Here is a 14,572-nt window from a genome sequence, read left to right on the forward strand (position 1 = left end):
TCGGCGCACACCCACAGAGGGTGCGCGCGCTCGGCGCACACCCACAGAGGGTGCGCGCGCTCGGCGCACACCCACAGAAGGCGGGCGCGCTCGGCGCACACCCACAGAGGGCGCGCTCGGCGCACACCCACAGAGGGCGCGCTCGGCGCACACCCACAGAGGGCGCGCTTGGCGCACACCCACAGAGGGCGCGCTCGGCGCACACCCACAGAGGGCGCGCTCGGCGCACACCCACAGAGCGCGCGCTCGGCGCACACCCACAGAGCGCGCGCTCGGCGCACACCCACAGAGCGCGCGCTCGGCGCACACCCACAGAGCGCGCGCTCGGCGCACACCCACAGAGCGCACGCTCGGCGCACACCCACAGAGGGCGCGCTCGGCGCACATCCACAGAGCGCGCGCTCGGCGCACACCCACAGAGGGCGCGCTCGGCGCACACCCACAGAGCGCGCGCTCGGCGCACACCCACAGAGCGCGCGCTCGGCGCACACCCACAGATCCCGCGCACGCTCGGCACACACGCGCTCGGCGCACACCCACAGAGCACGCGCGCGCTCGGCACACACGCGCTCGGCACACACCCACAAAGCACGCGCGCGCTCGGCACACACCCACAGAGCACGCGCGCGCTCGGCGCACACCCACAGAGCACGCGCGCGCTCGGCACACACGCGCTCGGCACACACCCACAGATCCCGCGCGCGCTCGGCACACACGCGCTCGGCGCACACCCACAGAGCACGCGCGCGCTCGGCGCACACCCACAGAGCACGCGCGCGCTCGGCACACACGCGCTCGGCACACACCCACAGAGCACGCGCGCGCTCGGCACACACCCACAGATCCCGCGCGCGCTCGGCACACACGCGCTCGGCACACACCCACAGAGCACGCGCACGCTCAGTACACACACTTTTTTTGGTACATAGTAGATGACAGACGTGTGTCTTTTTTCAACCTATGCTAAATTTAGACCACAAATACTTTATCCTATATCCGCACTCACCGTATATTGTTCCAGAGGAAGCAAACACGCAAACCCCAGTGTCACATTATCCTATTATATCTCATAAGGGGAAAAATAAATTCCTTCCTGACTCCAAGAATTGGATTATTCCCTGGATCAACATCCTTCCCATGTTTACTTATTTTGTACATCATTTTTGAACATATCTTTTGTATCTGCCATCACAGTCTCCATGTGTAATGAATCACACACTGTAACTGCCCTTACTGTAAAGAACCCTTTCCTTTGTTGCTGGTGAAATTTCCTTTCCTCCAACCTTAAGGGATGGCCCCGAGTCCTTTGTACTGCCCGTGGGATGAATAGTTCTTTTGAAAGCTCCTTGTATTGTCCCTGAATATATTTGTATATAGTTATCATATCCCCTCTCAGACGCCTCTTTCTAATGTAAATAAATCTCATTTAGCTAGCCTCTCCTCATAAGTTAGAATGTCCAGCCCCTTTATTAATTTGGTGGCTCTTCTCTGCACTCTCTCTAGTTCCATAATGTCTTTTTTACTCCATATTTAAGGTGTGGTCTTACTAATGCTTTGTGAAGGGGCATAATTATGTTTACTTCCCTTCCATCCATTGCCCGTTTAATGCAAGATAAGATCCTGTTTGCCTTTGCAGCTACTGCCTGACTTTGGGCTCCGCTTCTCTCCCACCCATCAGTCTTCAATGAGACATTGATAATTTGCAGTGGTCGACAAATCACCAAAAAATCTACTCACCGAACAAAAAAAAATCTACTCGCCACCTCGTACCACACGTGTGCTGCTTGGGCCAATAGGAGATCGCCACGATGTTAAATCCACTCGCCCGGGGCGTGCAAATGTATAGGTTTGTCGAACACTGATAATTTGGATATAGGAGACCGCGGATCAGGTGTTGGGAGACTATATAAGAAACCGCGGTCAGAGCCTTAGTCTTTCACAAAGCGCCGCGGTGGGTGCGAAACGCCTTCGTGTTTTACGCCCCTGTTTTTGGGGAGTTTTTGCGCTATATATTCGCCATTCATTTCTTCATCTGCTTCTATATGTGCGGATTCGCGAAACGTGGGCGCAGCGAGAACTTTCATCGTTTCCATTTACCACGTGATTTTCACAAATCCGTGGGAGGCGCGGGCTGGGGGGAGGCGTGGCCTGGGGCGGCATGGACTGGGGGGGAGGCGGGGGCCGGATGGAGGCGCGGGCCGCGGTAGTCGTGGCCCAAGAGGAGGCAAGGGCCGGTGGGAGGCGTGGGCCGGGCCGGTGGGAGGCACGGGCTGGGGGAGGCGTGGGCCTCAGGCAGTGGGAGGCGTGGGCAGAGGGAGGCACGGGCCGGTGAGAGGCGCAGGCTGGGGGGAGGCGTGGGCCTCAGGCGGGGGGAGGCGTGGGCAGGGGGAGGCACGGGCCGGTGGGAGGCGTGGGCCGCAGGCAGTGGGAGGCGTGGGCAGGGGGAGGCACGGGCTGGTGGGAGGCGTGGGCCTCAGGCAGTGGGAGGCGTGGGCAGAGGGAGGCACGGGCCGGTGAGAGGCGCAGGCTGGGGGGAGGCGTGGGCCTCAGGCGGGGGGAGGCGTGGGCAGGGGGAGGCACGGGCCGGTGGGAGGCGTGGGCCGCAGGCAGTGGGAGGCGTGGGCAGGGTGAGGCACGGGCCGGTGGGAGGCTCGGGCTGGGGGTGGCGTGGGCCTCAGGCAGTGGGAAGCGTGGGCAGGGGGAGGCACGGGCCGGTGGGAGGCGTGGGCCAGGGGGAAGCACAGGCCAGTGGGAGGCATGGGCTGGGGGAAGGCGTGGGCAGGGGGAGGCACGGGTGGTGGGAGGTGCGGGCTGGGGGAGGCGTGGCCTGGGACGGCATGGACTGGGGGGAGGCGCGGGCCGGTGGGAGGCGTGGGCCATGGGCGGTGGGAGGCTTGGGCCTCAGGCAGTGGGAGGCGTGGGCACGGGGATGCACGGGCCGGTGGGAGGCGTGGGCTGGGGGGAGGCGTGGGTTTTAGAAAGTGGGAGGTGTGGGCCAGGGGGAAGCACGGGCCGGTGGGAGGCGTGGGCCAGGGGGAGGCATGGGCTGGGGGAGGCGCGGGCTGGGGGAGGCGCGGGCTGGGGGGAGGCGTGGGCCCAGGCAGTGGGAGGCGTGGGCAGGGGGAAGCACAGGCCGGTGGGAGGCGCGGGCCAGGGGGAAGCACAGGCCGGTGGGAGGCGTGGGCAGGGGGAGGCACGGGCGGTGGGAGGCACGGGTAGGGGGAGGCACGGCCGGTGGTAGGCGCGGGCTGGGGGGAGGCGTGGGCCTCTGGCAGTGGGAGGCGTGGGCAGGGGGAAGCACGGGCTGGGGGTAGGCGTGGGCCTCAGGCAGTGGGAGGCGTGGGCAGGGGGAGGCACGGGCTGGGGGGAGGCGTGGGCCTCAGGCAGTGGGAGGCGTGGGCAGGGGGAAGCATGGGCCGAGGGAGGCGTGGGCCGGGGGGAGGCGTGGGCTAGGGGGAGGTGTGGGCTGGGGTGGTGGGAGGTGTGGGCCAGGGGGAAGCACGGGCCAGGGGGAGGCACGGGCCAGGGGGAGGCACGGGCCAGGGGGAGGCACGGGCCAGGGGGAGGTGCGGGCCGGTGGGAGGCAGTATTAGGCGCGAGCCTGGGGAGGCGTGGGCCAAGCGTGGACAGTGATAATGGCCAGGACAATCATTTCTGAGCCCCTGAGTGTGCCGGGGGGGGGGAGGAAGGGGGAGTCACGCCCGCATCACTAGTCACTCATCCCTTGTCCTCATTCAAGAGGCACATATCATTCAGTGCTTCACAACATCAGCATCACCAAGTGTTCTCACTCAGGAAGAACTTCCTTATCAGCATCACCAAGTGTTCTCACTCAGGAAGAACTTCCTTATCAGCATCGCCAAGTGTTCTCACTCGGGAAGAACTTCCTTATCAGCATCACCAAGTGTTCTCACTCGGGAAGAACTTCCTTATCAGCATCGCCAAGTGTTCTCACTCGGGAAGAACTTCCTTATCAGCATCGCCAAGTGTTCTCACTCGGGAAGAACTTCCTTATCAGCATCGCCAAGTGTTCTCACTCGGGAAGAACTTCCTTATCAGCATCGCCAAGTGTTCTCACTCGGGAAGAACTTCCTTATCAGCATCGCCAAGTGTTCTCACTCGGGAAGAACTTCCTTATCAGCATCCCAAGTGTTCTCACTCGGGAAGAACTTCCTTATCAGCATCGCCAAGTGTTCTCACTCGGGAAGAACTTCCTTATCAGCATCGCCAAGTGTTCTCACTCGGGAAGAACTTCCTTATCAGCATCGCCAAGTGTTCTCACTCAGGAAGAACTTCCTTATCAGCATCGCCAAGTGTTCTCACTCGGGAAGAACTTCCTTATCAGCATCACCAAGTGTTCTCACTCGGGAAGAACTTCCTTATCAGCATCACCAAGTGTTCTCACTCGGGAAGAACTTCCTTATCAGCATCACCAAGTGTTCTCACTCGGGAAGAACTTGCTTATCAGCATCACCAAGTGTTCTCACTCGGGAAGAACTTCCTTATCAGCATCACCAAGTGTTCTCACTCGGGAAGAACTTCCTTATCAGCATCACCAAGTGTTCTCACTCGGGAAGAACTTCCTTATCAGCATCACCAAGTGTTCTCACTCGGGAAGAACTTCCTTATCAGCATCACCAAGTGTTCTCACTCGGGAAGAACATCCTTATCAGCATCACCAAGTGTTCTCACTCGGGAAGAACTTCCTTATCAGCATCACCAAGTGTTCTCACTCGGGAAGCACTTCCTTATCAGCATCACCAAGTGTTCTCACTCAGGAAGAACTTCCTTATCAGCATCACCAAGTGTTCTCACTCGGGAAGAACTTCCTTATCAGCATCACCAAGTGTTCTCACTCGGGAAGAACTTCCTTATCAGCATCACCAAGTGTTCTCACTCGGGAAGAACTTCCTTATCAGCATCACCAAGTGTTCTCACTCGGGAAGAACTTCCTTATCAGCATCACCAAGTGTTCTCACTCGGGAAGAACTTCCTTATCAGCATCACCAAGTGTTCTCACTCGGGAAGAACTTCCTTATCAGCATCACCAAGTGTTCTCACTCGGGAAGAACATCCTTATCAGCATCACCAAGTGTTCTCACTCGGGAAGAACTTCCTTATCAGCATCACCAAGTGTTCTCACTCGGGAAGCACTTCCTTATCAGCATCACCAAGTGTTCTCACTCAGGAAGAACTTCCTTATCAGCATCACCAAGTGTTCTCACTCAGGAAGAACTTCCTTATACATCCGGATTAACGGAGAATCCTTACACTGCAGAAACCCGGCCAATTCACACAAGTGACACTAAATTGTGTAAAGTAGTAGAATCAGAGCAGGATGAAATTTCTCTTCAGAAGGACTTGGAGAGACTGGAATCGTGGGCAGGTAAATGGCAGATGAGGTTTAATACAGATAAATGTAAGGTTATGCATTTGGGATGCAAGAATAAAAAGGCGACTTACAAATTAAATTGGGATAATTTGGGGGAATCCTTGATGGAGAAGGATTTAGGAGTGCTTGTAGACTGCAGGCTTAGCAATAGTGCCCAATGTCATGCAGTAGCTGCAAAGGCAAACAAGATCTTATCTTGCATCAAACGGGCAATGGATGGAAGGGAAGTAAACATTATTATGCCCCTTTACAAAGCATTAGTAAGACCACACCTTGAATATGGAGTACATTTTTGGGCACCAATCCTAAGAAAAGACATTATGGAACTAGAGAGAGTGCAGAGAAGAGCCACCAAATTAATAAAGGGGGTGGACATTCTAACTTATGAGGAGACGCTAGCTAAATTAGATTTATTTACATTAGAAAAGAGGCGTCTAAGAGGGGATATGATAACTATATACAAATATATTTGGGGACAGCACATGGAGCTTTCAAAAGAACTATTCATCCCACGGGCAGTACAAAGGACTCGGGGCCATCCCTTGAGGTTGGAGGAAAGGAAATTTCACCAGCAACAAAGGAAAGGGTTCTTTACAGTAAGGGCAGCTACAGTGTGGTACTCATTACCCATGGAGACTGTGATGGCAGATACAATAGATTTGTTCAAAAAAAGGTTGGACATCTTTTTAGATGGGAAAGGTATACAAGGATATACCAAATAAGTAAACATTGGAAGGATGTTGATCCAGGGATTAATCCGATTGCCAATTCTTGGAGTCGGGAAGGAATTTATTTTCCCCTTATGAGATATCATTGGATGATGAGACTCTGGGTTTTTGTGTTTGCCTTCCTCTGGATCAATAAGTATAGATATAGGATAAAGTATCTGTCGTCTAAATTTAGCATAGGTTGAACTTGATGAACGTACGTCTTTTTTCAACCTCATCTACTATGTAACTATATGTAACTATGTTCATGCAAATGAATATACCCCCTTTCACCCTACACTGGTCTTTGTATCATATGTTTTACTGCGAGTTACACAGGTGTTATATGGGCAGTCACACTGTGAGTTACACAGGTGTTATATGGGCAGTCACACTGTTACACTGCGAGTTACACAGGTGTTATAGAGGTGTTATATGGGCAGTCACACTGTTACACTGCGAGTTACACAGGTGTGATATGGGCAGTCACACTGTTACACTGCGAGTTACACAGGTGTGATATGGGCAGTCACACTGTTACACTGCGAGTTACACAGGTGTGATATGGGCAGTCACACTGTTACACTGCGAGTTACACAGGTGTGATATGGGCAGTCACACTGTTACACTGCGAGTTACACAGGTGTTATATGGGCATTCACACTGTTACACTGCGAGTTACACAGGTGTTATATGGGCATTCACACTGTTACACTGCGAGTTGCACAGGTGTGATATGGGCATTCACACTGTTACACTGCGAGTTGCACAGGTGTGATATGGGCAGTCACACTGTTACACTGCGAGTTACACAGGTGTGATATGGGCAGTCACACTGTGAGTTACACAGGTGTGATATGGGCAGTCACACTGTTACACTGCGAGTTACACAGGTGTTATATGGGCATTCACACTGTTACACTGCGAGTTACACAGGTGTTATATGGGCATTCACACTGTTACACTGCGAGTTGCACAGGTGTGATATGGGGATTCACACTGTTACACTGCGAGTTGCACAGGTGTGATATGGGCAGTCACACTGTTACACTGCGAGTTACACAGGTGTGATATGGGCAGTCACACTGAGTTACACAGGTGTGATATGGGCAGTCACACTGTTACACTGCGAGTTACACAGGTGTGATATGGGCAGTCACACTGTTACACTGCGAGTTACACAGGTGTGATATGGGCAGTCACACTGTTACACTGCGAGTTACACAGGTGTGATATGGGCAGTCACACTGTTACACTGCGAGTTACACAGGTGTGATATGGGCAGTCACACTGTTACACGGCGAGTTACACAGGTGTGATATGGGCAGTCACACTGTGACACTGCGAGTTACACAGGTGTGATATGAGCAGTCACACTGTTACACTGCGAGTTACACAGGTGTTATAGAGGTGTTATATGGGCAGTCACACTTACACTGCGAGTTACACAGCTGTTATAGAGGTGTTATATGGGCAGTCACACTGTTACACAGGTGTTATATAGGTGTTATATGGGCAGTCACACTGTGAGTTACACAGGTGTGATATGGGCAGTCACACTGTTACACTGCGAGTTACACAGGTGTTATAGAGGTGTTATATGGGCAGTCACACTTACACTGCGAGTTACACAGGTGTTATAGAGGTGTTATATGGGCAGTCACACTTACACTGCGAGTTACACAGGTGTTATAGAGGTGTTATATGGGCAGTCACACTGTTACACAGGTGTTATATAGGTGTTATATGGGCAGTCACACTGTTACACTGCGAGTTACACAGGTGTTATAGAGGTGTTATATGGGCAGTCACACTTACACTGCGAGTTACACAGGTGTTATAGAGGTGTTATATGGGCAGTCACACTGTTACACAGGTGTTATATAGGTGTTATATGGGCAGTCACACTGTTACACTGCGAGTTACACAGGTGTTATAGAGGTGTTATATGGGTAGTCACACTTACACTGCGAGTTACACAGGTGTTATAGAGGTGTTATATGGGCAGTCACACTTACACTGCGAGTTACACAGGTGTTATAGAGGTGTTATATGGGCAGTCACACTGTTACACTGCGAGTTACACAGGTGTTATATGGGCAGTCACACTGTTACACTGCGAGTTACACAGGTGTTATATGGGCAGTCACACTGCGAGTTACACAGGTGTTATATGGGCAGTCACACTGTTACACTGCGAGTTACACAGGTGTGATCTGGGCAGTTACACTGCGAGTTACACAGGTGTGATATGGGCAGTTACACTGCGAGTTACACAGGTGTGATATGGGCAGTTACACTGCGAGTTACACAGGTGTGATATGGGCAGTCACACTGTTACACTGCGAGTTACACAGGTGTTAGAGGTGTGTTATATGGGCAGTCACACTTACACTGCGAGTTACACAGGTGTTATAGAGGTGTTATATGGGCAGTCACACTGTTACACAGGTGTTATATGGGCATTCACACTGTTATACAGGTGTTATAGAGGTGTTATATGGGCAGTCACACTGTTACACAGGTGTTATAGAGGTGTTATATGGGCAGTCACACTTACACTGCGAGTTACACAGGTGTTATAGAGGTGTTATATGGGCAGTCACACTTACACTGCGAGTTACACAGGTGTTATAGAGGTGTTATATGGGCATTCACACTGTTATACTGTCACATACATTCTGCTTTTACATTGGAACAAGACTTGTTGCTGTTTATTTGCATGCATCCCTATATACACATATGTAAGTATAGAAGTACTACATGTACAGATACATATACTATATCCATATAGATACATCCTTTATAACAAAAGTTACATATTAGAATGCAGAGGTTTTGAATACCTATATTTACATTTTTTGTTGAATTGTGAAGTTAACATTATGACATTACTAAAAATATACAGGTCAGTCTCTCTCCCCCCCCCTCCCATCATATACAGGTCACTCTCTCCCCCCCCCTCCCATCATATACAGGTCAGTCTCTCTCCCCCCCCCCCCCCCCCATCATATACAGGTCACTCTCTCTCCCCCCCCTCCCCTCATATACAGGGCAGTCTCTCTCTCTCCCCTCCCATCATATACAGGTCACTCTCTCTCCCCCACCCTCATATACAGGGCAGTCTCTCTCCCCCACCCTCCCATCATATACAGGGCAGTCTCTCTCCCCCACCCTCCCATCATATACAGGGCAGTCTCTCTCCCCCACCCTCCCATCATATACAGGGCAGTCTCTCTCCCCCACCCTCCCATCATATACAGGGCAGTCTCTCTCCCCCACCCTCCCATCATATACAGGGCAGTCTCTCTCCCCCCCCTCCCATCATATACAGGTCAGTCTCTCTCCCCCCCCCCTCCCCTCATATACAGGGCAGTCTCTCTCCCCCACCCTCCCATCATATACAGGGCAGTCTCTCTCCCCCACCCTCCAATCATATACAGGGCAGTCTCTCTCCCCCACCCTCCCATCATATACAGGGCAGTCTCTCCCCCCCCCCCATTATATACAGGGCAGTCTCTCCCCCCCCCATTATATACAGGGCAGTCTCTCCCCCCCCCCCCATTATATACAGGGCAGTCTCTCTCCCCCCCCCCATTATATACAGGGCAGTCTCTCTCCCCCCCCATTATATACAGGGCAGTCTCTCTCCCCCCCCCCCATTATATACAGGGCAGTCTCTCCCCCCCCCATTATATACAGGGCAGTCTCTCCCCCCCCCATTATATACAGGGCAGTCTCTCCCCCCCCCCCCATTATATACAGGGCAGTCTCTCCCCCCCCCCCATTATATACAGGGCAGTCTCTCCTCCCCCCCCCATTATATACAGGGCAGTCTCTTCCCCCCCCCCCCATTATATACAGGGCAGTCTCTCTCCCCCCCCCCCCCATTATATACAGGGCAGTCTCTCTCCCCCCCCCCCCATTATATACAGGGCAGTCTCTCCCCCCCCCATTATATACAGGGCAGTCTCTCCCCCCCCCATTATATACAGGGCAGTCTCTCCCCCCCCCCCATTATATACAGGGCAGTCTCTCCCCCCCCCCCATTATATACAGGGCAGTCTCTCCTCCCCCCCCCATTATATACAGGGCAGTCTCTTCCCCCCCCCCCCCATTATATACAGGGCAGTCTCTCTCTCTCTCCCCCCCCATTATATACAGGGCAGTCTCTCCCTCCCCCCCCCATTATATACAGGGCAGTCTCTCCCCCCCCCCCCCCCATTATATACAGGGCAGTCTCTCTCCCCCCCCCCCCCATTATATACAGGGCAGTCTCTCTCCCCCCCCCCCCATTATATACAGGGCAGTCTCTCTCCCCCCCCCCCCCATTATATACAGGGCAGTCTCTCCTCCCCCCCCCCCCATCATATATAGGGCAGTCTCTCCTCCCCCTCCCATCATATACAGGACAGTCTCCCCTCCCCCCCATCATATACAGGGCAGTCTCTCCTCCCCCCCCATCATATACAGGGCAGTCTCTCCTCCCCCTCCCATCATATACAGGACAGTCTCCCCTCCCCCCCATCATATACAGGGCAGTCTCTCCTCCCCCCCCATCATATACAGGGCAGTCTCTCCTCCCCCCCCATCATATACAGGGCAGTCTCTCCCCCCCCCCATCATATACAGGGCAGTCTCTCCCCCCCCCCCCCATCATATACAGGGCAGTCTCTCCCCCCCCCCCATCATATACAGGGCAGTCTCTCCCCCCCCCCCATTATATACAGGGCAGTCTCTCCACCCCCCCCCCCATTATATACAGGGCAGTCTCTCCACCCCCCCCCCCATTATATACAGGGCAGTCTCTCCCCCCCCCCATTATATACAGGGCAGTCTCTCCACCCCCCCCCCCCCCCCCATTATATACAGGGCAGTCTCTCCCCCCCCATTATATACAGGGCAGTCTCTTCCCCCCCCCCCCATTATATACAGGGCAGTCTCTCTCTCCCCCCCCCCCCCATTATATACAGGGCAGTCTCTCTCTCCCCCCCCCCCCATTATATACAGGGCAGTCTCTCTCTCCCCCCCCCCCCATTATATACAGGGCAGTCTCTCTCTCCCCCCCCCATTATATACAGGGCAGTCTCTCTCTCCCCCCCCCATTATATACAGGGCAGTCTCTCTCTCTCCCCCCCCCCCCCATTATATACAGGGCAGTCTCTCTCCCCCCCCCCCCCATTATATACAGGGCAGTCTCTCTCCCCCCCCCATTATATACAGGGCAGTCTCTCTCCCCCCCCCCCCCCATTATATACAGGGCAGTCTCTCTCTCCCCCCCGCCATTATGTACAGGGCAGTCTCTCTCTCTCTCCCCCCTCCCATCATATACAGGGCAGTCTCTCTCCTCCCTCCCCTCATATACAGGACAGTCTCTCCTCCCCCCCCATCATATATAGGGCAGTCTCTCCTCCCCCTCCCATCATATACAGGGCAGTCTCCCCTCCCCCCCCATCATATACAGGGCTGTCTCTCCTCCCCCCCCCCCCCCCCATCATATACAGGGCAGTCTCTCCTCCCCCCCCCCATCATATACAGGACAGTCTCTCTTCCCCCCCCCATCATATACAGGGCAGTCTCTCTCCCCCCCCCATCATATACAGGGCAGTCTCTCCCCCCCCCCCCCCCATTATATACAGGGCAGTCTCTCTCCCCCCCACCCATCATATACAGGGCAGTCTCTCTCTCCCATCATATTCAGGGCAGTCTCCCTCCCCCTCCCATCATATTCTGGGCAGTCTCTATTCCATCATATACAGGGCAGTCTCTCTCTCCCTCTCCCATCATATTCAGGGCAGTCTCTCTCTCCCGCTCCCATCATATTCAGGGCAGTCTCTCTCTCCCTCTCCCATCATATTCAGGGCAGTCTCTCTCTTCCATCATATTGAGGGCAGTCTCTCTCCTCCCCCCCTCCCATCAAATACAGGGCAGTCTCTCTCTCCACCCATCATATTCGGGGCAGTCGTCTCTCTCTCCTCCCATCATATTCAGGGCAGTCTCTCCACCCCTACCATCATATTCAGGGCAGTCTCTCCACCCCTCCCATCATATTCAGGGCAGTCTCTCCACCCCTACCATCATATTCAGGGCAGTCTCTCCACCCCTCCCATCATATTCAGGGCAGTCTCTCCACCCATCCCATCATATTCAGGGCAGTCTCTCCACCCATCCCATCATATTCAGGGCAGTCTCTCCACCCCTACCATCATATTCAGGGCAGTCTCTCCACCCCTCCCATCATATTCAGGGCAGTCTCTCCACCCCCTCCCATCATATACAGGGCAGTCTCCCCTCCCCCCCCATCATATACAGGGCTGTCTCTCCTCCCCCCCCCCCCCCCCATCATATACAGGGCAGTCTCTCCTCCCCCCCCCCCCATCATATACAGGACAGTCTCTCTTCCCCCCCCATCATATACAGGGCAGTCTCTCTCCCCCCCCCATCATATACAGGGCAGTCTCTCCCCCCCCCCCCCCCCCCATTATATACAGGGCAGTCTCTCTCCCCCCCACCCATCATATACAGGGCAGTCTCTCTCTCCCATCATATTCAGGGCAGTCTCCCTCCCCCTCCCATCATATTCTGGGCAGTCTCTATTCCATCATATACAGGGCAGTCTCTCTCTCCCTCTCCCATCATATTCAGGGCAGTCTCTCTCTCCCGCTCCCATCATATTCAGGGCAGTCTCTCCCTCTCCCATCATATTCAGGGCAGTCTCTCTCTTCCATCATATTGAGGGCAGTCTCTCTCCTCCCCCCCTCCCATCAAATACAGGGCAGTCTCTCTCCCCCCCCACCCATCATATACAGGGCAGTCTCTCTCTCCCATCATATTCAGGGCAGTCTCCCTCCCCCTCCCATCATATTCTGGGCAGTCTCTATTCCATCATATACAGGGCAGTCTCTCTCTCCCTCTCCCATCATATTCAGGGCAGTCTCTCTCTCCCGCTCCCATCATATTCAGGGCAGTCTCTCTCTCCCTCTCCCATCATATTCAGGGCAGTCTCTCTCTTCCATCATATTGAGGGCAGTCTCTCTCCTCCCCCCCTCCCATCAAATACAGGGCAGTCTCTCTCTCCACCCATCATATTCGGGGCAGTCGTCTCTCTCTCCTCCCATCATATTCAGGGCAGTCTCTCCACCCCTACCATCATATTCGGGGCAGTCGTCTCTCCACCCATCCCATCATATTCAGGGCAGTCTCTCCACCCCTACCATCATATTCAGGGCAGTCTCTCCACCCCTCCCATCATATTCAGGGCAGTCTCTCCACCCCTCCCATCATATTCAGGGCAGTCTCTCCACCCATCCCATCATATTCAGGGCAGTCTCTCCACCCATCCCATCATATTCAGGGCAGTCTCTCCACCCCTACCATCATATTCAGGGCAGTCTCTCCACCCCTCCCATCATATTCAGGGCAGTCTCTCCACCCCTCCCATCATATTCAGGGCAGTCTCTCCACCCATCCCATCATATTCAGGGCAGTTTCTCTCCCATTATATACAGGGCAGTCTCTCTCTCACCCTCCCCCCCCCTCCCCCCATCATATAGAGAGGGCAGTATCTCTCCTCCCCCCTCCCATCATATAGAGGACAGTCTCTCTCCCTCCCATTATATACAGTGCAATCTCTCTCTCCCCTCCCATCATATACAGGGCAGTCTCTCTCCCTCCCATCATACAGAGGGCAGTCTCTCTCCCTCCCATCATACAGAGGGCAGTCTCTCTCTCCCCCTCCCATTATATTCAGTGCAATCTCTCTCTCCCCTCCCATCATATACAGGGCAGTCTCTCTCCCTCCCATCATACAGAGGGCAGTCTCTCTCCCTCCCATCATACAGAGGGCAGTCTCTCTCTCCCCCTCCCATTATATTCAGTGCAATCTCTCTCCCCCCCCCCCACCCCATTATATACAGGGGAGTCTCTCTCTCCCCTCCCTTCACACACAGGGCAGTCTCTCCTCCCCTCCCCCTCCCCCTCACACACAGGGCAGTCTCTCCTGCCCTCCCCCCCATGATATGCAGGGATCCCAGCTATATACACATTATATTTCACCTGAGTGTTACCTTGATGGGATTTGCACAGGGAGGCTCCATTCACCGGAAATAGATCCCTGGCCCCTCCCCTTCCTGCACAATCTGTGCCCCCCCCTCTCCTATATACACCCCCCAGCACCTCCTCCCCCCGCAGACAGGGTGCTCCCCCCTGCAGACAGGGTGCTCCCCCAGAGGCAGTGTCCCAGCTGGAAGCTGCAGGTTAGGAGGGGATCAGGTCTCTGAGTCCCCAGCACTTAGGCACCAAGGGGAGAGGAGGAGCCGCGCTGCATGCTGGGGCATGTAGTCCTGCTGCCCCAGGCAGAGCCCCGCTTCCTGCCGCAGCTTCCGGGGACAGGACTACATCTCCCAGCAGCACCCGCGGGATATGTGTGCTGCAGGAATTCTGCAGGACAGCTGTTACTGCAAGGGCTGCTGGG

At 54.6% G+C, this 14,572-nt stretch overlaps 1 protein-coding gene across 2 annotated transcripts in view; it reads right to left on the reverse strand.

Annotated features, from left to right (window-relative positions):
- Positions 1 to 14,248, reverse strand: part of LOC142473257 (uncharacterized) — a 56,100-nt gene extending 41,852 nt beyond the window's left edge. The window contains exon 1 of one of the 2 annotated variants that reach the window (XM_075580450.1): positions 14,166 to 14,248. Coding sequence is in view for 1 of the 2 variants with exons in the window: in XM_075580449.1 (XP_075436564.1) it covers positions 14,155 to 14,195 (41 nt within the window). In the remaining variant the exon portion in view is untranslated. Of the gene's footprint in view, positions 1 to 14,154 lie in introns of both variants that reach the window. The other variant, XM_075580449.1, reaches the window with a different exon arrangement.
- Between the last annotated feature and the right edge of the window lie 324 nt (positions 14,249 to 14,572).

Source organism: Ascaphus truei (assembly GCF_040206685.1).
Source record: "Ascaphus truei isolate aAscTru1 chromosome 2 unlocalized genomic scaffold, aAscTru1.hap1 SUPER_2_unloc_1, whole genome shotgun sequence".
In the NCBI taxonomy this organism is placed as follows: domain Eukaryota; kingdom Metazoa; phylum Chordata; class Amphibia; order Anura; family Ascaphidae; genus Ascaphus; species Ascaphus truei.